This window comes from Lampetra fluviatilis, unplaced genomic scaffold (genome assembly GCF_964198595.1).
Source record: "Lampetra fluviatilis unplaced genomic scaffold, kcLamFluv1.1 SCAFFOLD_598, whole genome shotgun sequence".
NCBI lineage: Eukaryota > Metazoa > Chordata > Hyperoartia > Petromyzontiformes > Petromyzontidae > Lampetra > Lampetra fluviatilis.
This window is the reverse complement of record NW_027621047.1, coordinates 15,001-38,249: the sequence shown is the minus strand read 5'-3', so window position 1 is coordinate 38,249 and position 23,249 is coordinate 15,001. Positions and strand designations below refer to the sequence as shown.

Genomic DNA, 23,249 nt, shown 5'->3' with positions numbered 1-23,249 from the left:
CTACTGCACCTCGTGCAAGCACGTCGTCAACATGTGCCTCAACGTCATCAAGGTAGATACACACTCACTCAGCTACTCACTCACACACTCACTCACTCAGCTACTCACCCACTCACTCACACACTCACTCACTCACTCACCCACCCACTCACACACTCACTCACTCACTCACCCACCCACTCACACACTCACTCACTCACTCACCCACTCACACACTCACTCACTCACTCACCCACTCACCCACTCACTCACACACTCACTCACTCACTCACTCAGTCACTCACTCACTCAGCTACTCACCCACTCACTCACACACTCACTCACTCACTCACCCACTCACCCACTCACTCACACACTCACTCACTCACTCACTCACCCACCCACTCACACACTCACTCACTCACCCACTCACTCACTCAGTCACTCACTCACGAGCTCGCGACTACTGTACCTCGTGCAAGCACGTCGTCAACATGTGCCTCAACGTCATCAAGGTAGATACACACACACTCACTCAGCTACACACTCACCCACTCAGCTACTCACTCACTCACTCAGCTACACACCCACACACTCACTCAGCTAGTCACTCACTCACTCAGCTACACACTCACTCACTCACTCAGCTACACACCCACACACTCACTCAGCTACTCACTCACTCACTCAGCTACACACCCACACACTCACTCAGCTAGTCACTCACTCACTCAGCTACACACTCACTCACTCACTCAGCTACACACCCACACACTCACTCAGCTAGTCACTCACTCACTCAGCTACACACTCACTCACTCACTCAGCTACTCACTCACACACTCACTCACTCACACACACACTCACTCAGCTACACACTCACTCACTCACTCAGCTACACACTCACTCACTCACTCAGCTACACACTCAGCTACTCACTCACACACTCACTCACTCAGCTACACACTCACACACTCACTCACTCAGCTACACACTCACACACTCACTCACTCAGCTACACACTCACACACTCACTCACTCAGCTACTCACTCACACACTCACTCACTCAGCTACACACTCACACACTCACTCACTCAGCTACACACTCACACACTCACTCACTCAGTCACTCACTCACGAGCTCGCGACTACTGTACCTCGTGCAAGCACGTCGTCAACATGTGCCTCAACGTCATCAAGGTAGCTACACACTCACTCAGCTACTCACTCACTCAGCTACTCACTCACTCAGCTACTCACTCACTCAGCTACTCACTCACTCACTCACCCACTCACTCACTCAGCTACACACTCAGCTACTCACTCACTCACTCAGCTAGTCACTCACTCACTCACTCACACACTCACTCACCCACTCACTCAGCTACTCACTCACTCACTCAGCTACTCACCCACTCACTCACACACTCACTCACACACTCACTCAGATACTCACTCACTCACTCAGCTACTCACTCACTCAGCTACTCACTCACACACTCACTCAGCTACACACTCACACACTCACTCACCCACTCACTCACACACTCACTCACTCAGCTACTCACTCACACACTCACTCACTCAGCTACTCACTCACTCACTCAGCTACTCACTCACACACTCACTCAGCTACACACTCACACACTCACTCAGCTATTCACTCACACACTCACTCACTCACACACTCACTCACTCAGCTACTCACTCACACACTCACACACTCACTCACTCAGCTACACACTCAGCTACTCACTCACTCACTCAGCTAGTCACTCACTCACTCACTCACACACTCACTCACCCACTCACTCAGCTACTCACTCACTCACTCACTCAGCTACTCACCCACTCACTCACACACTCACTCACACACTCACTCAGATACTCACTCACTCACTCAGCTACTCACTCACTCAGCTACTCACTCACTCAGCTACTCACTCACACACTCACTCAGCTACTCACTCACACACTCACTCAGCTACACACTCACACACTCACTCACCCACTCACTCACACACTCACTCACTCAGCTACTCACTCACACACTCACTCACTCAGCTACTCACTCACTCACTCAGCTACTCACTCACACACTCACTCAGCTACACACTCACACACTCACTCAGCTATTCACTCACACACTCACTCACTCACACACTCACTCACTCAGCTACTCACTCACACACTCACACACTCACTCACTCAGCTACACACTCAGCTACTCACTCACTCACTCAGCTAGTCACTCACTCACTCACTCACACACTCACTCACCCACTCACTCAGCTACTCACTCACTCACTCACTCAGCTACTCACCCACTCACTCACACACTCACTCAGATACTCACTCACTCACTCACTCACTCAGCTACTCACTCACTCAGCTACTCACTCACACACTCACTCAGCTACACACTCACACACTCACTCACCCACTCACTCACACACTCACTCACTCAGCTACTCACTCACACACTCACTCACTCAGCTACTCACTCACTCACTCAGCTACTCACTCACACACTCACTCAGCTACACACTCACACACTCACTCAGCTATTCACTCACACACTCACTCACTCACACACTCACTCACTCAGCTACTCACTCACTCAGCTACTCACTCACTCAGCTACACACTCACTCACTCACTCAGCTAGTCACTCACTCACTCACACACACACTCACTCAGCTACTCACTCAGCTACACACTCACTCACCCACTCACCCACTCACTCACACACTCACTCACTCACCCACTCACTCAGTCACTCACTCACTCAGCTACACACTCACTCACTCAGCTACACACTCACTCACCCACTCACCCACTCACTCACACACTCACTCAGCTACACACTCACTCACCCACTCACCCACTCACTCACACACTCACTCACTCACTCACCCACTCACTCAGTCACTCACTCACTCAGCTACACACTCACTCACTCAGCTACTCACTCACTCACACACTCACTCACACACTCACTCACACACTCACTCACCCACCCACTCACTCACCCACTCACCCACCCACTCACTCACCCACTCACTCATGACGTGTCACTGTGTGGTATGGTGACGTGTCACTGTGTGGTATGATGACGTGTCACTGTGTGGTATGGTGACGTGTCACTGTGTGGTATGATGACGTGTCACTGTGTGGTATGGTGACGTGTCACTGTGTGGTATGGTGACGTGTCACTGTGTGGTATGATGACGTGGTACTGTGTGGTATGATGACGTGTCACTGCGTGCTATGATGACGTGTCACTGTGTGGTATGATGACGTGTCACTGTGTGGTATGGTGACGTGTCACTGTGTGGTATGATGACGTGTCACTGTGTGGTATGATGACGTGTCACTGTGTGGTATGATGACGTGTCACTGTGTGGTATGGTGACGTGTCACTGTGTGGTATGATGACGTGGTGCTGTGTGGTATGGTGACGTGTCACTGTGTGGTATGATGACGTGTCACTGTGTGGTATGATGACGTGTCACTGTGTGGTATGATGACGTGTCACTGTGTGGTATGATGACGTGTCACTGTGTGGTATGATGACGTGTCACTGTGTGTTATGGTGACGTGTCACTGTGTGGTATGGTGACGTGTCACTGTGTGGTATGATGACGTGTCACTGTGTGTTATGATGACGTGTCACTGTGTGGTATGATGACGTGGTGCTGTGTGGTATGATGACGTGGTGCTGTGTGGTATGATGACGTGTCACTGTGTGGTATGATGACGTGTCACTGTGTGGTATGATGACGTAGTACTGTGTGGTATGATGACGTGTCACTGTGTGGTATGATGACGTGTCACTGTGTGGTATGATGACGTGTCACTGTGTGGTATGATGACGTGTCACTGTGTGGTATGATGACGTGTCACTGTGTGGTATGATGACGTGTCACTGTGTGTTATGATGACGTGTCACTGTGTGGTATGATGACGTGTCACTGTGTGGTATGATGACGTGTCACTGTGTGGTATGATGACGTGGCACTGTGTGGTATGGTGACGTGTTGGCGTGTGGTATGATGACATGTGTTATGATGACGTGGCACTGTGTGGTATGGTGACGTGTCACTGCGTGCTATGATGACGTGTCACTGTGTGGTATGGTGACGTGGCACTGCGTGGTATGGTGACGTGGTACTGTGTGGTTCTGTGTGGTATGATGACATGTGGTATGATGACGTGTGGTAGGTGAGCGTCTACCTACAGAACTGGTCCCACGTGTTGAGTTACGTGAGCAAGGCAGAGTCTACGCCAGAGATTGCAGAGGTCAGTCAGTCACTCAGTCACTCAGTCAGTCACTCAGTCACTCACTCACTCACTCAGTCACTCACTCAGTCACTCAGTCAGTCAGTCACTCACTTATTCAGTCACTCACTCACTCAGTCACTCACTCAGTCACTCACTCACTCAGTCACTCACTCAGTCACTCACTCACTCAGTCACCCACTCAGTCACTCACTCACTCAGTCACCCACTCAGTCACTCACTCAGTTAATCACTCACTCAGTCACTCAGTCACTCACTCACTCAGTCACTCACTCAGTCACTCACTCAGTCACTCAGTCACTCACTCAGTCACTCAGTCAGTCACTCACTCACTCAGTCAGTCACTCAGTCAGTCACTCACTCAGTCACTCAGTCAGTCACTCAGTCACTCAGTCACTCACTCAGTCACTCACTCAGTCACTCACTCAGTCACTCACTCAGTCACTCACTCACTCACTCACTCAGTCACTCACTCAGTCACTCACTCACCTACTCACTCACCTACTCACTCACCTACTCACCTACTCACTCACTCATTCACCTACTCACTCACTCACCTACTCACCTACTCACTCACCTACTCACCTACTCACTCACCTAGTCACTCACTCAGTCACTCACTCAGTCACTCAGTCACTCACTCAGTCACTCACTCAGTCACTCAGTCAGTCACTCACTCACTCACCTACTCACTCACCTACTCACTCACCTACTCACTCACCTACTCACCTACTCACCCACCTACTCACCTACTCACTCACTCACCCACTCACTCACCTACTCACTCACCTACTCACTCACTCACCTACTCACCTACCTACTCACTCACCTACTCACCTACCTACTCACTCACCTACTCACCTACTCACCCACCTACTCACCTACTCACTCACCCACTCACTCACCTACTCACTCACCTACTCACCCACTCACTCACCTACTCACTCACCTACTCACCCACCTACTCACCTACTCACTCACCTACTCACTCACCTACTCACTCACCTACTCACCTACTCACTCACCTACTCACTCACTCACCTACTCACTCACCTACTCACTCACCTACTCACCTACCTACTCACTCACCTACTCACCTACTCACTCACCCACTCACTCACCCACTCACTCACCTACTCACTCACCTACTCACCCACCTACTCATCTACTCACTCACCCACTCACTCACCTACTCACTCACCTACTCACTCACCTACTCACCTACTCACTCACCTACTCACTCACCTACTCACTCACTCACCTACTCACCCACTCACTCACCCACTCACTCACTCACTCACCCACCCACTCACTCACTCACTCACCCACTCACTCACCCACTCACCCACCCACTCACTCACCCACTCACCCACTCACTCACTCACTCACCCACTCACTCACTCACTCACTCACACACTCACTCACTCACCCACTCACTCACTCACACACTCACCCACTCACTCACCCACTCACTCACTCACTCACACACTCACACACTCACTCACACACTCACTCACTCACCCACTCACTCACTCACACACTCACACACTCACTCACACACTCACTCACCCACTCACTCACTCACTCACACACTCACTCACTCACACACTCACTCACCCACTCACTCACTCACCCACCCACTCACTCACTCACCCACTCACCTACTCACTCACTCACTCACTTATTCTCCCCGTGTCTCTCTCCCCGTGTCTCTCCCCCCGTGTCTCTCTCCCCGTGTCTCTCTCTCCCCGTGTCTCTCTCTCCCCGTGTCTCTCTCCCCGTGTCTCTCTCCCCGTGTCTCTCTCCCCGTGTCTCTCTCCCCCCGTGTCTCTCCCCCCGTGTCTCTCTCCCCGTGTCTCTCTCCCCGTGTCTCTCTCCCCGTGTCTCTCTCCCCGTGTCTCTCTCCCCGTGTCTCTCTCCCCGTGTCTCTCTCTCCCCGTGTCTCTCTCTCCGTGTCTCTCTCTCCGCGTCTCTCTCCCCATGTCTCTCTTTCCGTGTCTCTCTCCCCGTGTCTCTCTTTCCGTGTCTCTCTCCCCGTGTCTCTCTCCCCGTGTCTCTCTCCCCGTGTCTCTCTCCCCGTGTCTCTCTCCCCGTGTCTCTCTCCCCGTGTCTCTCTCCCCGTGTCTCTCTCCCCGTGTCTCTCTCCCCGTGTCTCTCTCCCCGTGTCTCTCTCCCCGTGTCTCTCTCCCCGTGTCTCTCTCCCCGTGTCTCCCCGTGTCTCCCCGTGTCTCTCTCCCCGTGTCTCTCTCCCCGTGTCTCTCTCCCCGTGTCTCTCCCCCCGTGTCTCTCTCCCCGTGTCTCTCTCCCCGTGTCTCTCTCCCCGTGTCTCCCCGTGTCTCTCTCCCCGTGTCTCTCTCCCCGTGTCTCTCTCCCCGTGTCTCTCTCCCCGTGTCTCTCTCCCCGTGTCTCTCTCCCCGTGTCTCCCCGTGTCTCCCCGTGTCTCTCTCCCCGTGTCTCTCTCCCCGTGTCTCTCTCCCCGTGTCTCTCTCCCCGTGTCTCTCTCCCCGTGTCTCTCTCCCCGTGTCTCTCTCCCCGTGTCTCTCTCCCCGTGTCTCCCCGTGTCTCTCTCCCCGTGTCTCTCTCCCCGTGTCTCTCTCCCCGTGTCTCTCTCCCCGTGTCTCTCTCCCCGTGTCTCTCTCCCCGTGTCTCTCTCCCCGTGTCTCTCTCCCCGTGTCTCTCTCCCCGTGTCTCTCTCCCCGTGTCTCTCTCCCCGTGTCTCTCTCCCCGTGTCTCTCTCCCCGTGTCTCCCCGTGTCTCCCCGTGTCTCTCTCCCCGTGTCTCTCTCCCCGTGTCTCTCCCCCCGTGTCTCTCTCCCCGTGTCTCTCTCCCCGTGTCTCTCTCCCCGTGTCTCCCCGTGTCTCCCCATGTCTCTCTCCCCGTGTCTCTCCCCCCGTGTCTCTCTCCCCGTGTCTCTCTCCCCGTGTCTCTCTCCCCGTGTCTCCCCGTGTCTCCCCGTGTCTCTCTCCCCGTGTCTCTCTCCCCGTGTCTCTCTCCCCGTGTTCTCTCTCCCCGTGTCTCTCTCCCCGTGTCTCTCTCCCCGTGTCTCTCTCCCCGTGTCTCTCTCCCCGTGTCTCCCCGTGTCTCTCTCCCCGTGTCTCTCTCCCCGTGTCTCTCTCCCCGTGTCTCTCTCCCCGTGTCTCTCTCCCCGTGTCTCCCCGTGTCTCCCCGTGTCTCTCTCCCCGTGTCTCTCTCCCCGTGTCTCTCCCCCCGTGTCTCTCTCCCCGTGTCTCTCTCCCCGTGTCTCTCTCCCCGTGTCTCCCCCTCTCTCCCCGTGTCTCTCTCCCCGTGTCTCTCTCCCCGTGTCTCTTTCCCCGTGTCTCTCTCCCCGTGTCTCTCTCCCCGTGTCTCTCTCCCCGTGTCTCCCCGTGTCTCTCTCCCCGTGTCTCTCTCCCCGTGTCTCTCTCCCCGTGTCTCTCTCCCCGTGTCTCTCTCCCCGTGTCTCTCTCCCCGTGTCTCTCTCCCCGTGTCTCTCTCCCCGTGTCTCTCTCCCCGTGTCTCTCTCCCCGTGTCTCTCTCCCCGTGTCTCTCTCCCCGTGTCTCTCTCCCCGTGTCTCTCTCCCCGTGTCTGTCTCCCCGTGTCTCTCTCCCCGTGTCTCTCTCCCCGTGTCTCTCCCCCGTGTCTCTCTCCCCGTGTCTCTCTCCCCGTGTCTCTCTCCCCGTGTCTCCCCGTGTCTCCCCGTGTCTCTCTCCCCGTGTCTCTCTCCCCGTGTCTCTCCCCCCGTGTCTCTCTCCCCGTGTCTCTCTCCCCGTGTCTCTCTCCCCGTGTCTCCCCGTGTCTCCCCGTGTCTCTCTCCCCGTGTCTCTCTCCCCGTGTCTCTCTCCCCGTGTCTCTCTCCCCGTGTCTCTCTCCCCGTGTCTCCCCGTGTCTCTCTCCCCGTGTCTCTCTCCCCGTGTCTCTCTCCCCGTGTCTCTCTCCCCGTGTCTCTCTCCCCGTGTCTCTCTCCCCGTGTCTCCCCGTGTCTCCCCGTGTCTCTCTCCCCGTGTCTCTCTCCCCGTGTCTCTCCCCCCGTGTCTCTCTCCCCGTGTCTCTCTCCCCGTGTCTCTCTCCCCGTGTCTCTCTCCCCGTGTCTCTCTCCCCGTGTCTCTCTCCCCGTGTCTCTCTCTCCCCGTGTCTCTCTCTCCCCGTGTCTCTCTCCCCGTGTCTCTTTCCCCGTGTCTCTCTCCCCGTGTCTCTCTCCCCGTGTCTCTCTCCCCGTGTCTCTCTCCCCGTGTCTCTCTCCCCCGTGTCTCTCCCCCCGTGTCTCTCTCCCCGTGTGTCTCTCTCCCCGTGTCTCTCTCTCCCCGTGTCTGTCTCTCCGCAGCAACGGGGGGAGAGAGACTCACAGAGCCAGGCAATTGTCACCAAACTAAAGTGCGCAGCGGGTGAGCTCACCACACTCACCACCACACTCACCACCACACTCACCACCACACTCACCACCACACTCACCACCACTCACCACACTCACTCACCACACTCACCACCACACTCACCACCACACTCACCACCACACTCACCACCACTCACCACACTCACTCACCACACTCACCACCACACTCACCACCACTCACCACACTCACTCACCACACTCACCACCACACTCACCACCACTCACCACACTCACTCACCACACTCACCACCACACTCACCACCACACTCACCACCACACTCACTCACCACACTCACCACCACACTCACCACCACACTCACTCACCACACTCACCACCACACTCACCACCACACTCACCACACTCACCACCACACTCACTCACCACACTCACTCACCACACTCACCACCACACTCACCACCACACTCACCACCACACTCACCACCACTCACCACACTCACTCACCACACTCACCACCACACTCACCACACTCACCACCACACTCACCACCACACTCACCACCACACTCACCACCACTCACCACACTCACTCACCACACTCACCACCACACTCACCACCACACTCACCACCACACTCACCACCACTCACCACACTCACTCACCACACTCACCACCACACTCACCACCACTCACCACACTCACTCACCACACTCACCACCACACTCACCACCACACTCACCACCACTCACCACACTCACTCACCACACTCACCACACTCACCACCACACTCACCACCACACTCACCACCACACTCACTCACCACACTCACCACCACTCACCACCACACTCACCACCACACTCACCACCACACTCACCACCACACTCACTCACCACACTCACTCACCACACTCACCACACTCACTCACCACACTCACCACACTCACTCACCACCACACTCACCACCACACTCACCACCACACTCACCACCACTCACCACACTCACTCACCACACTCACCACCACACTCACCACCACACTCACCACCACACTCACTCACCACACTCACCACCACTCACCACCACACTCACCACCACACTCACCACCACACTCACCACCACACTCACTCACCACACTCACCACCACACTCACCACCACACTCACCACCACACTCACCACCACACTCACCACCACACTCACCACCACGCTCACCACCACGCTCACCACCACACTCACCACCACACTCACCACCACACTCACTCACCACACTCACCACCACACTCACCACCACGCTCACCACCACGCTCACCACCACGCTCACCACCACGCTCACCACCACACTCACCACCACACTCACCACCACCACACTCACCACCACCACACTCACCACACTCACCACACTCACCACCACACTCACCACCACACTCACCACCACACTCACCACCACACTCACCACGCTCACCACACTCACCACCACACTCACCACCACACTCACCACCACACTCACCACCACACTCACCACCACACTCACCACCACACTCACCACCACACTCACCACCACACTCACCACCACACTCACCACCACACTCACCACCACACTCACCACCACTCACCACCACACTCACCACCACACTCACCACCACACTCACCACCACACTCACCACACTCACCACCACACTCACCACCACACTCACCACCACACCCACCACCACACTCACCACCACACTCACCACCACACTCACCACACTCACCACCACACTCACCACTCACTCACTCACCACACTCACCACCACACTCACCACCACACTCACCACCACACTCACCACCACACTCACCACCCTCACCACCCTCACCACCCTCACCACACTCACCACCCTCACCACACTCACCACACTCACCACCCTCACCACACTCACCACCCTCACCACCCTCACCACCCTCACCACACTCACCACACTCACCACACTCACCACCCTCACCACACTCACCACCCTCACCACACTCACCACACTCACCACCCTCACCACACTCACCACCCTCACCACCCTCACCACCCTCACCACACTCACCACCCTCACCACCCTCACCACCCTCACCACACTCACCACCCTCACCACCCTCACCACACTCACCACCCTCACCACACTCACCACACTCACCACCCTCACCACCCCCACCACACTCACCACGCTCACCACCCCCACCACCCTCACCACCCTCACCACCCCCACCACCCTCACCACCCTCACCACCCTCACCACCCCCACCACCCTCACCACCCTCACCACCCTCACCACCCCCACCACCCTCACCACCCTCACCACCCTCACCACCCTCACCACCCTCACCACCCCCACCACCCTCACCACCCTCACCACCCTCACCACCCCACCACCCCCACCACCCCCACCACCCTCACCACCCTCACCACACTCACCACACTCACCACCCTCACCACCCTCACCACCCTCACCACACTCACCACCCTCACCACACTCACCACACTCACCACCCTCACCACCCTCACCCCCCTCACCACCCTCACCACCCTCACCACCCTCACCACCCTCACCACACTCACCACCCTCACCACACTCACCACACTCACCACCCTCACCACCCTCACCACCCTCACCACCCTCACCACCCTCACCACACTCACCACCCTCACCACCCTCACCACCCTCACCCCCCTCACCACCCTCACCACCCCCACCACCCTCACCACCCTCACCACCCTCACCACCCTCACCACCCTCACCACCCTCACCACCCTCACCACCCTCACCACCCCCACCACCCTCACCACCCTCACCACCCTCACCACCCCCACCACCCTCACCACCCCCACCACCCTCACCACCCTCACCACCCTCACCACCCTCACCACCCTCACCACCCTCACCGCCCTCACCGCCCTCACCACCCTCACCACCCTCACCACCACCCACCACCCTAACCACCCTCACCACCCTCACCACCCCTCACCACCCTCACCACCCCCACCACACTCACCACCCTCACCACCCTCACCCCCCTCCCCACACTCACCACCCTCACCACACTCACCACCCTCACCACCCTCACCACCCTCCCCACACTCACCACCCTCCCCACCCTCACCACCCCCACCACCCCCACCACCCTCACCACCCTCACCCCCCTCACCACTCCCACCACACTCACCACCCTCACCACCCTCACCCCCCTCACCACCCTCACCACCCTCACCCCCCTCACCACCCTCACCACCCCCACCACCCTCACCACCCTCACCCCCCTCACCACCCTCACCACACTCACCACCCTCACCACCCTCACCCCCCTCACCACCCTCACCACCCTCCCCACCCTCACCACCCCCACCACCCTCACCACCCTCACCCCCCTCACCACCCTCACCACCCTCACCACCCTCACCCCCCTCACCACCCTCACCACCCCCACCACCCTCCCCCTCACCACCCTCACCACCCTCACCACCCTCCCCACCCTCACCACCCCCACCACCCTCACCACCCTCACCACCCTCACCACCCTCACCACCCTCACCCCCCTCACCACCCCCACCACACTCACCACCCTCACCACCCTCACCCCCCTCACCACCCTCACCACCCTCCCCACCCTCACCACACTCACCACCCTCACCACCCTCACCCCCCTCACCACCCTCACCACCCTCACCACCCTCACCCCCCTCACCACCCCCACCACACTCACCACCCTCACCACCCTCACCCCCCTCACCACCCTCACCACCCTCACCACCCTCACCACCCTCACCACCCTCACCACCCTCACCACCCTCACCCCCCTCACCACCCCCACCACCCTCACCACCCCCACCACCCTCACCACCCTCACCACACTCACCACCCTCACCACACTCACCACCCTCACCACCCTCACCACCCTCACCACACTCACCACACTCACCACCCTCACCACCCTCACCACCCTCACCACACTCACCACCCTCACCACACTCACCACCCTCACCACCCTCACCACCCTCACCACCCTCACCCCCCTCACCACCCTCACCACCCCCACCACCCTCACCACCCTCACCACCCTCACCCCCCTCACCACCCTCACCACCCCCACCACCCTCACCACCCCCACCACCCTCACCACCCTCACCACACTCACCACCCTCACCACCCTCACCACCCTCACCACCCTCACCACCCTCACCACCCCCCACCACCCTCACCACCCCCACCACCCTCACCACCCTCACCACACTCACCACCCTCACCACCCTCACCCCCCTCACCACTCCCACCACACTCACCACCCTCACCACCCTCACCCCCCTCACCACCCTCACCACCCTCACCCCCCTCACCACCCTCACCACCCCCACCACCCTCACCACCCTCACCCCCCTCACCACCCTCACCACACTCACCACCCTCACCACCCTCACCCCCCTCACCACCCTCACCACCCTCCCCACCCTCACCACCCCCACCACCCTCACCACCCTCACCCCCCTCACCACCCTCACCACCCTCACCACCCTCACCACCCTCACCCCCCTCACCACCCTCACCACCCCCACCACCCTCACCCCCCTCACCACCCTCACCACCCTCACCACCCTCCCCACCCTCACCACCCCCACCACCCTCACCACCCTCACCCCCCTCACCACCCTCACCACCCTCACCACCCTCACCCCCCTCACCACCCCCACCACACTCACCACCCTCACCACCCTCACCCCCCTCACCACCCTCACCACCCTCCCCACCCTCCCCACCCTCACCACACTCACCACCCTCACCACCCTCACCCCCCTCACCACCCTCACCACCCTCACCACCCTCACCACCCTCACCCCCCTCACCACCCCCACCACACTCACCACCCTCACCACCCTCACCCCCCTCACCACCCTCACCACCCTCACCACCCTCACCACCCTCACCACCCTCACCCCCCTCACCACCCCCACCACCCTCACCACCCCCACCACCCTCACCACCCTCACCACACTCACCACCCTCACCACACTCACCACCCTCACCACCCTCACCACCCTCACCACACTCACCACACTCACCACCCTCACCACCCTCACCACCCTCACCACACTCACCACCCTCACCACACTCACCACCCTCACCACCCTCACCACCCTCACCCCCCTCACCACCCTCACCACCCCCACCACCCTCACCACCCTCACCACCCTCACCACCCTCACCCCCCTCACCACCCTCACCACCCCCACCACCCTCACCACCCCCACCACCCTCACCACCCTCACCACACTCACCACCCTCACCACCCTCACCACCCTCACCACCCTCACCACCCCCACCACCCTCACCACCCCCACCACCCTCACCACCCTCACCACACTCACCACCCTCACCACCCTCACCACCCTCACCACCCTCACCAGGTCTGGCTGAACTGGCCACTAAGAAGTTCAAGGCGGCTGCCAAGTGCTTCCTGCTCGCCTCGTTCGACCACTCGGACTTCCCTGAGGTGACAACAACATCAACAACATCAACATCAACAACAACATCAACAACATCAACAACAACATCAACAACATCAACAACACCAACAACAACACCAACAACATCAACAACAACACCAACAACAACAACAACAACATCAACAACACCACCAACAACATCAACAACAACACCAACAACATCAACAACAACAACAACACGGAGAGAGAGAGACACGTGGTGGTGTGGTGGTGGTGGTGGTGTGTGTGTGGTAGTGTGGTGGTGGTGTGTGTGTGTGAGTGGTAGTGAGTGTGTGTGTGTGAGTGTGTGGTAGTGTGTGTGAGTGTGTGTACCTGTGTGTGTGGTAGTGTGTGTGTGAATCTGTGGTAGTGTGTGTGTGTGTGGTAGTGTGTGTGAGTCTGTGTGTGTGTGGTAGTGTGTGTGTGAATCTGTGGTAGTGTGGTAGTGTGTGTGTGGTAGTGTGTGTGAGTCTGTGTGTGTGTGGTAGTGTGTGTGTGAATCTGTGGTAGTGTGGTAGTGTGTGTGTGGTAGTGTGTGTGAGTCTGTGTGTGTGTGGTAGTGTGTGTGAGTGTGTGTACCTGTGTGTGTGGTAGTGTGTGTGTGAGTCTGTGGTGGTGTGGTAGTGTGGGTACCTGTGTGTGTGTGGTAGTGTGTGTGTGTGTGGTAGTGTGTGTGAGTGTGTGTGTGTGGTAGTGTGTGTGTGTGTGGTAGTGTGTGTGTGTGTGGTAGTGTGTGTGGTAGTGTGTGTGTGAGTCTGTGGTAGTGTGGTAGTGTGGGTACCTGTGTGTGTGTGGTAGTGTGTGTGAGTCTGTGTGTGTGTGGTAGTGTGTGTGTGAGTCTGTGGTAGTGTGGTAGTGTGTGTGAGTCTGTGTGTGTGTGGTAGTGTGTGTGGTAGTGTGTGTGTGAGTCTGTGGTAGTGTGTGTGTGTGTGTGTACCTGTGTGTGTGTGGTAGTGTGTGTACCTGTGTGTGTGTGGTAGTGTGTGTGGTAGTGTGTGTGTGTACCTGTGTGTGTGGTAGTGTGTGTGGTAGTGTGTGGTAGTGTGTGTGTGAGTCTGTGGTAGTGTGTGAGTGTGTGTGAGTCTGTGAGTGTGTGGTAGTGTGTGTGGTAGTGTGTGTGTGTGTGGTAGTGTGTGTGGTAGTGTGTGTGGTAGTGTGTGTGTGTACCTGTGGTAGTGTGGTAGTGTGTGTGTGGTAGTGTGTGTGAGTCTGTGAGTGTGTGGTAGTGTGTGTGGTAGTGTGTGTGGTAGTGTGTGTGTGTACCTGTGGTAGTGTGGTAGTGTGTGTGTGGTAGTGTGTGTGAGTCTGTGAGTGTGTGGTAGTGTGTGTGGTAGTGTGTGTGGTAGTGTGTGTGTGTACCTGTGGTAGTGTGGTAGTGTGTGTGTGGTAGTGTGTGTGAGTCTGTGAGTGTGTGGTAGTGTGTGTGGTAGTGTGTGTGAGTGTGTGTACCTGTGTGTGTGTGGTAGTGTGGTAGTGTGTGTGTGGTAGTGTGTGTGAGTCTGTGAGTGTGTGGTAGTGTGTGTGGTAGTGTGTGTGAGTGTGTGTACCTGTGTGTGTGTGGTAGTGTGTGTGTGTGGTAGTGTGTGTGTGAGTCTGTGGTGGTGTGGTAGTGTGGGTACCTGTGTGTGTGTGGTAGTGTGTGAGTGTGTGGTAGTGTGTGTGAGTGTGTGTGTGTGGTAGTGTTGGTAGTGTGTGGTAGTGTGTGTGTGGTAGTGTGTGGTAGTGTGTGGTAGTGTGTGTGTGGTAGTGTGTGGTAGTGTGTGTGTGTGTGGTAGTGTGTGGTAGTGTGTGGTAGTGTGTGTGGTAGTGTGTGTGTGGTAGTGTGTGGTAGTGTGTGGTAGTGTGTGTGGTAGTGTGTGTGTGGTAGTGTGTGTGTGTGTGTGTGGTAGTGTGTGTGTGGTAGTGAGTGTGTGGTAGTGTGTGTGTGGTAGTGAGTGTGTGGTAGTGAGTGTGTGGTAGTGAGTGTGTGGTAGTGAGTGTGTGGTAGTGTGTGTGTGGTAGTGAGTGTGTGGTAGTGAGTGTGTGGTAGTGTGTGTGTGGTAGTGAGTGTGTGGTAGTGTGTGTGTGGTAGTGAGTGTGTGGTAGTGTGTGTGTGGTAGTGTGTGTGTGGTAGTGAGTGTGTGGTAGTGTGTGTGTGGTAGTGTGTGTACCTGTGTGTGTGTGGTAGTGAGTGTGTGGTAGTGAGTGTGTGGTAGTGTGTGTGTGGTAGTGAGTGTGTGGTAGTGTGTGTGTGGTAGTGAGTGTGTGGTAGTGAGTGTGTGGTAGTGAGTGTGTGGTAGTGTGTGTGTGGTAGTGAGTGTGTGGTAGTGTGTGTGTGGTAGTGAGTGTGTGGTAGTGAGTGTGTGGTAGTGAGTGTGTGGTAGTGAGTGTGTGGTAGTGAGTGTGTGGTAGTGTGTGTGTGGTAGTGAGTGTGTGGTAGTGTGTGTGTGGTAGTGAGTGTGTGGTAGTGTGTGTGTGTACCTGTGTGTGTGTGGTAGTGTGTGGTAGTGAGTGTGTGGTAGTGAGTGTGTGGTAGTGAGTGTGTGGTAGTGTGTGTGTGGTAGTGAGTGTGTGGTAGTGTGTGTGTGGTAGTGAGTGTGTGGTAGTGTGTGTGTGGTAGTGAGTGTGTGGTAGTGTGTGTGTGGTAGTGTGTGTGTGGTAGTGAGTGTGTGGTAGTGTGTGTGTGGTAGTGAGTGTGTGGTAGTGAGTGTGTGGTAGTGAGTGTGTGGTAGTGTGTGTGTGGTAGTGTGTGTGTGGTAGTGAGTGTGTGGTAGTGAGTGTGTGGTAGTGAGTGTGTGTACCTGTGTGTGTGTGGTAGTGAGTGTGTGGTAGTGAGTGTGTGGTAGTGAGTGTGTGGTAGTGTGTGTGTGGTAGTGAGTGTGTGGTAGTGTGTGTGTGGTAGTGTGTGTGTGGTAGTGAGTGTGTGGTAGTGAGTGTGTGGTAGTGAGTGTGTGGTAGTGAGTGTGTGGTAGTGTGTGTGTGTTAGTGAGTGTGTGGTAGTGTGTGTGTGTACCTGTGTGTGTGTGGTAGTGTGTGTGTGGTAGTGAGTGTGTGGTAGTGAGTGTGTGGTAGTGAGTGTGTGGTAGTGAGTGTGTGGTAGTGAGTGTGTGGTAGTGAGTGTGTGGTAGTGAGTGTGTGGTAGTGTGTGTGTGGTAGTGTGTGTGTGGTAGTGAGTGTGTGTTAGTGAGTGTGTGGTAGTGTGTGTGTGGTAGTGAGTGTGTGGTAGTGTGTGTGTGGTAGTGAGTGTGTGGTAGTGAGTGTGTGGTAGTGAGTGTGTGGTAGTGAGTGTGTGGTAGTGAGTGTGTGGTAGTGTGTGTGTGGTAGTGAGTGTGTGGTAGTGTGTGTGTGTACCTGTGTGTGTGTGGTAGTGTGTGGTAGTGAGTGTGTGGTAGTGAGTGTGTGGTAGTGTGTGTGTGGTAGTGAGTGTGTGGTAGTGTGTGTGTGGTAGTGAGTGTGTGGTAGTGAGTGTGTGGTAGTGAGTGTGTGTACCTGTGTGTGTGGTAGTGTGTGTGTGTGTACCTGTGTGTGTGTGGTAGTGTGTGTGAGTGTGGTAGTGTGTGAGTGTGTGTACCTGTGTGTGTGGTAGTGTGTGTGTACCTGTGTGTGTGGTAGTGTGTGTGTGTGTGGTAGTGTGTGTGTGTGTGTGGTAGTGTGTGTGTGGTAGTGTGTGGTAGTGTGTGTGTGTGTGGTAGTGAGTGTGTGTGGTAGTGTGTGTGTGTGTGTGGTAGTGTGTGTGTGTGTGGTAGTGTGTGTGTGGTAGTGTGTGGTAGTGTGTGTGTGGTAGTGTGTGTGTGGTAGTGTGTGGTAGTGTGTGTGTGTGTGGTAGTGTGTGTGTGTGTGTGGTAGTGTGTGTGTGGTAGTGTGTGGTAGTGTGTGTGTGTGTGGTAGTGAGTGTGTGTGGTAGTGTGTGTGTGTGTGTGGTAGTGTGTGTGTGTGTGTGGTAGTGTGTGTGTGTGTGGTAGTGTGTGTGTGTGTGTGGTAGTGAGTGTGTGTGTGTGTGGTAGTGTGTGTGTGTGTGTGGTAGTGTGTGTGTGTGTGGTAGTGTGAGTGTGTGTGTGGTAGTGTGAGTGTGTGTGTGGTAGTGTGAGTGTGTGTGTGGTAGTGTGAGTGTGTGTGTGGTAGTGTGTGTGTGTGTGTGGTAGTGTGAGTGTGTGTGTGGTAGTGTGAGTGTGTGTGTGGTAGTGTGAGTGTGTGTGTGGTAGTGTGTGTGTGGTAGTGTGAGTGTGTGTGGTAGTGTGTGTGTGTGTGTGGTAGTGTGGTTGTGTGTGTGGTAGTGTGAGTGTGTGTGTGGTAGTGTGAGTGTGTGTGTGGTAGTGTGAGTGTGTGTGGTAGTGTGTGTGTGTGTGTGGTAGTGTGGTAGTGTGTGTGTGTGTGGTAGTGTGAGTGTGTGTGTGGTAGTGTGAGTGTGTGTGTGGTAGTGTGAGTGTGTGTGTGGTAGTGTGAGTGTGTGTGTGGTAGTGTGTGTGTGGTAGTGTGAGTGTGTGTGGTAGTGTGTGTGTGTGTGGTAGTGAGTGTGTGTGTGTGTGGTAGTGTGTGTGTGTGTGTGGTAGTGTGGTGGTGGTGTGTGTGTGGTAGTGTGTGTGTGTGGTAGTGTGTGTGTGTGTGTGGTAGTGTGTGTGTGTGGCAAAACAACCTCCTACCTCCTCGCGGTGCCGGACGGGCAACATTGTCGTGGGCAGTGCTGTGGGGGGAGGGCCAATGCCCATTGGCCTCTCCCCTCATGGCGTCTGTGACCACCACAGTGGCTAAACGGGGGCTCTGGACGGGTGCGAGGGGCTGGTAACCCCTCCACCTTCAATTAACCACCACTAAACTACGAATTAAACATAAACCTGTAATTAATAAGCTTGTGCCGGAGGCCCCGGGGGGTCAGGCTTTTATGACGTCTCCTGGCCAAACCCCATTTGGCGGAGCCAGGAGATTGAATTTTTACCCTCGGGGCTCCTCCAGAAACAACGAAAAACCATTGCGGATGGCCACGTGGAATGTTCGAACGCTCACTGCGGAGGAGAGGCTGCCACTCCTCTGTCGGGAGCTGGACCGGTACCGCCTGGATCTCTGTGGCATTCAGGAGGTCCGGTGGACCGGTTCTGGCTCCTGCCACCATGAGGGGTGGACAGTCCTCTACTCGGGGCAGGAGACTGCCAAACAACAGGGTGTGGCTCTTCTTCTGAACAAAAGAATGAAGGGGGCGTGGGAGCGTGGCGGTGAGGTGTGGGAAGCTGTAAGCCCCAGGATACTTTGGGCTCGCCTTCCCATCAACCAGAGGCGAGGAGTGGTGGTCGTGGTTACTTACGCCCCCACCGAAGACGAACATCCGTGGAGGGATGCAGGCAAAGCCGATGAGTCGGACGCTTTCTATGACCTCCTGTCACAGGTGCTGGCTAAAGTGGCCACTCGGGACAGAGTCATCTTGTTGGGTGACTTCAATGCCCGAGTTGGTCATGATGCTGGCACCTGGTCTGGAGTGATTGGAAGGCATGGGCCAGATCAGCTCAATAATAACGGTAGGAGGCTGCTAGATTTTTGTGCAGCCCATGGGCTTGTAATTACCAACACGCTCTTCCGGCATCGGCGCATCCACACAACATCATGGATGCATGCCGGGTCCAAGCAAGAACATCTGCTGGACTACATAGTGACGGACCAGCGGATGCGAGCCCATGTCCTTGACACCAGGACCTACCGTGGAGCTGATCTGCCCTCTGACCATCGACTAGTCATCTGTAAGATGCGCCTGCCATTCTTCCACTCCGGTGGTGGGTGTACACCCAGGATCCCATTCCAACCAAAAGTGGCCTGGTCTAAGTTAGCTGATGAAAGTTGCAAGCGAGAATTTCATCATCGCTTGCAGCTGGGGTTGGCATCGTCCCCCACTCCACCTGATGTCGAGGGTAAATGGGCGAGGTTTAAGACTGTGACTCATGCAGCTGCAATGGCTGCTTTGGGTACGCGGTCCAGACCTCCCCGGGAACCCTGGCTGACGGAGGAGGTGTTCAGGTTAATTGAGAAAAAGCGACAGGCCCACTCTCATCGCCTACAGCATCCCACGTCAGAGAATGAGGAGGTTTACCGCAGTCTTCGCTCGGAGGTTCGGAGAGCCGTGAGGCGCTGTAAGGATGGGTGGTGGTCGCGGGTTGCTGAGGAGATGGAGTCTGCCTCAGTAGCCCGCGATCACAAATCACTATTTAACTCCATCAAAAAAGTAACCTGTAGCGCCACACCTATTACCATCATTAGAGGAAAAAACGGTGATCCAATCTCCGACCCCCAGGAACTGGTTTGCAGATTTGCTGAGCATTTCTGTGAGGTCCTGGGGGAGGGAAAATCTCTCAGCCAGGAAAACATCATGGCACAAAGTGGGGATAACCCTGCTGAGGCTGCGGTGCCTCAAATATTGGAAGAGGTCACCCCCTGTGAGTGGCTGGCTGAGGTACCAGCTGTTGAGGAAGTACTGAGGGCGATCCGGAGTCTGAGACCAGGGAAGGCACCGGGCAGAGATGATCTCCCAAGCGAAATGCTGAGGGAGGGTGGCGTTTGTGCACAGACTGCCCTATATGACATCATAACAACAGTCTGGACCACTGGACGGGTTCCGCAGGACTGGAAGGATGCCCTGGTGGTCCCCCTCTTTAAGAAGGGGGACCGTACCGACTGTAACAACTACAGGGGCATCTCACTCCTCAGTGTGCCGGGTAAGGTCCTGGCAAGGATTATTCAACATCGCCTTGCTAGGCACGCTGAGGAGAGGCTTGCGGAGCCCCAATGCGGTTTCAGGAAAGGGCGGTCCTGCACAGATGCCATATTTACTGTCCGTCTGCTACAGCAGAGGTGTAGGGAATTCCAAAAAGACCTACATCTCTGCTTTATTGACCTGGTCAAGGCCTATGATACCATCAGTCGGACTGGGCTCTGGGTTGCTCTTCGTGCTTTCGGAGTCCCTGACCCTCTGCTCACGATCATTAAGGACCTTCATGATGGTGAGCGGGCCCGGGTAAAACTACGTGGCCGGGAGTCGGAGCCTTTCCCTGTACACCTTGGGGTGCGACAGGGATGTCCTCTGGCTCCCACATTATTTAACATCTATTTCGACTGCGTAGTTCGTGAAGCCTTCAATAGCTGTACCGGGGGAATTACCATTTGGTACAGATATAATGGGAGGCTGATCGACGCCCGGGTGCGATCAAGGGATGGCTCCCTATTGGTCAACCACGTTATGTATGCCGATGATTTGGTAATAGCTGCTCATTCAGAAGAGGAGTTGGAGACGCTGCTGCTGAGACTGGAGCGTGCCACTAAGAGGTGGGGCCTTACCATCAGCCCCACCAAAACTAAGCACCTGCCTGGGTATTTTGTACCATCTGGCACTCCACCCCCACAACTCCCAATCGGTGATGGGGCAGTTGTGGAGAGAGTGGAGAGTTTCCCATACCTGGGCAGTGTGCTTATGACCGGCTCCAGTTTATCAGCAGAGGTCTCACTCCGAATCAGTCGAGCGGCAATATCTTTTCATCGGTTGCGTAACGCTGTGTGGAAGCTACCTGGTCTGTCGCTCCGCACGAAGCTTCAGGTCTTCTCGGCCACGGTCATTCCCTCCCTTCTCTACGCTTGCGAAACGTGGACCCCCCTAGTGGAGCATCTTCGCCGGTTGGAAACATTTAGGCTGGCCTGCCTACGATCCATCCTGGGTTTAACCAGGCTGGATTGTGTGAGGAGCTCACAAGTCCTTGAAAGATCTGGGCAAAGTCCTATCAGTGAGCTCCTCCGGCAGGCAAGGCTGCGTTGGCTGGGTCATGTAGCCCGCATGCCCAGCCACCGCATGCCTAAACAGCTTTTGTTCGGCCGGATCGAGGGGGCTAAACGGGCGCGGCACGGGCTAGAGAAGAGATGGAGTGATGTGGTACAGGAGGACGTGGAGCTGAGTGGACTTGCCGATGACTGGTACCAGCGGTGTCAAGATCGGCCTCTGTGGAGGAGGCTCGTGAAGGACGCTACTGGGCAGTTGGAGGCAGTCGCCCTCCAACAACAACGGAGGGCGGAGGAGCGACGCTCACAACAACGAGCGGAGCGCTGGGTGGCTAAAGCACAGCAAGTTGGCACGGTAGGGGGCACAGATGGTGCATCAGCCACTCGTCTCGGTCATCTCGGTCAGTCGACCCGTGGCACCTGGGTCTGCCCCGTGACCTCCTGCCAGCGGGCGTTCGACACTTCACGTGGCCTCAGGGTGCACATGGCCTGGCACAAGCGTCGTGGTGACGTCACCGCCACTTAGTGGCGAATGGCGGTTGTTGTTGTTGTGTGTCTGTGTGTGACTGTGTGTGTGTGTCTGTGTGTGTGTGTGTCTGTGTGTGTGTGTGTCTGTGTGTGTGTCTGTGTGTGACTGTGTGTGTCTGTGTGTGTCTGTGTGTGTGTCTGTGTGTCTGTGTGTGTGTGTGTCTGTGTGTGTGTCTGTGTGTGTGTGTGTCTGTGTGTCTGTGTGTGTGTGTGTCTGTGTGTGTGTGTCTGTGTGTGTGTGTGTGTGTCTGTGTGTGTGTGTCTGTGTGTGTCTGTCTAAGTGTGTGTGTGTCTGTGTGTGTCCCAGCTGCTGTCCCCCAGCAACGTGGCTGTCTATGGGGGTCTCTGCGCCCTCGCCACATTCGACCGCTTGGAGCTTCAGAAGAACATCATCTCCAGCAGGTGACACACACAGACACACACACACAGACACACACACACAGACACACACACAGCGACACACACACAGACACACACACACACACACAGTGACACACACACACATACACACACACAGACACACACACACACACAGACACACACACACAGACACACACACACACACAGACACACACACACAGACACACACACAGCGACACACACACAGACACACACACACACACAGTGACACACACACACATACACACACACAGACACACACACACACACAGACACACACACACAGACACACACAGACACACACACACAGACACACACACAGCGACACACACACAGACACACACACACACACACAGTGACACACACACACATACACACACACAGACACACACACACAGACACACACACACACACAGTGACACACACAGACACACAGACACACACACACAGACACACACACAGACACACACACACAGACACACACACACACAGAC

The 23,249-nt window shown here is 56.3% G+C and overlaps 1 protein-coding gene across 1 annotated transcript in view; it reads left to right on the top strand.

Annotated features, from left to right (window-relative positions):
• Window positions 1–1,094: 1,094 nt before the first annotated feature.
• LOC144954697 (COP9 signalosome complex subunit 1-like) overlaps window positions 1,095–23,249 on the top strand; it is a gene marked incomplete at its 3' end in the record, with an annotated part of 25,588 nt that continues 3,433 nt past the window's right edge. Inside the window, exons 1-5 of the mRNA XM_078885134.1 lie at window positions 1,095–1,180; window positions 4,205–4,282; window positions 8,584–8,644; window positions 14,026–14,111; window positions 22,664–22,758. Coding sequence (XP_078741260.1) covers window positions 1,160–1,180; window positions 4,205–4,282; window positions 8,584–8,644; window positions 14,026–14,111; window positions 22,664–22,758 — 341 coding nt within the window. The remainder of the gene's footprint in view (window positions 1,181–4,204; window positions 4,283–8,583; window positions 8,645–14,025; window positions 14,112–22,663; window positions 22,759–23,249) is intronic.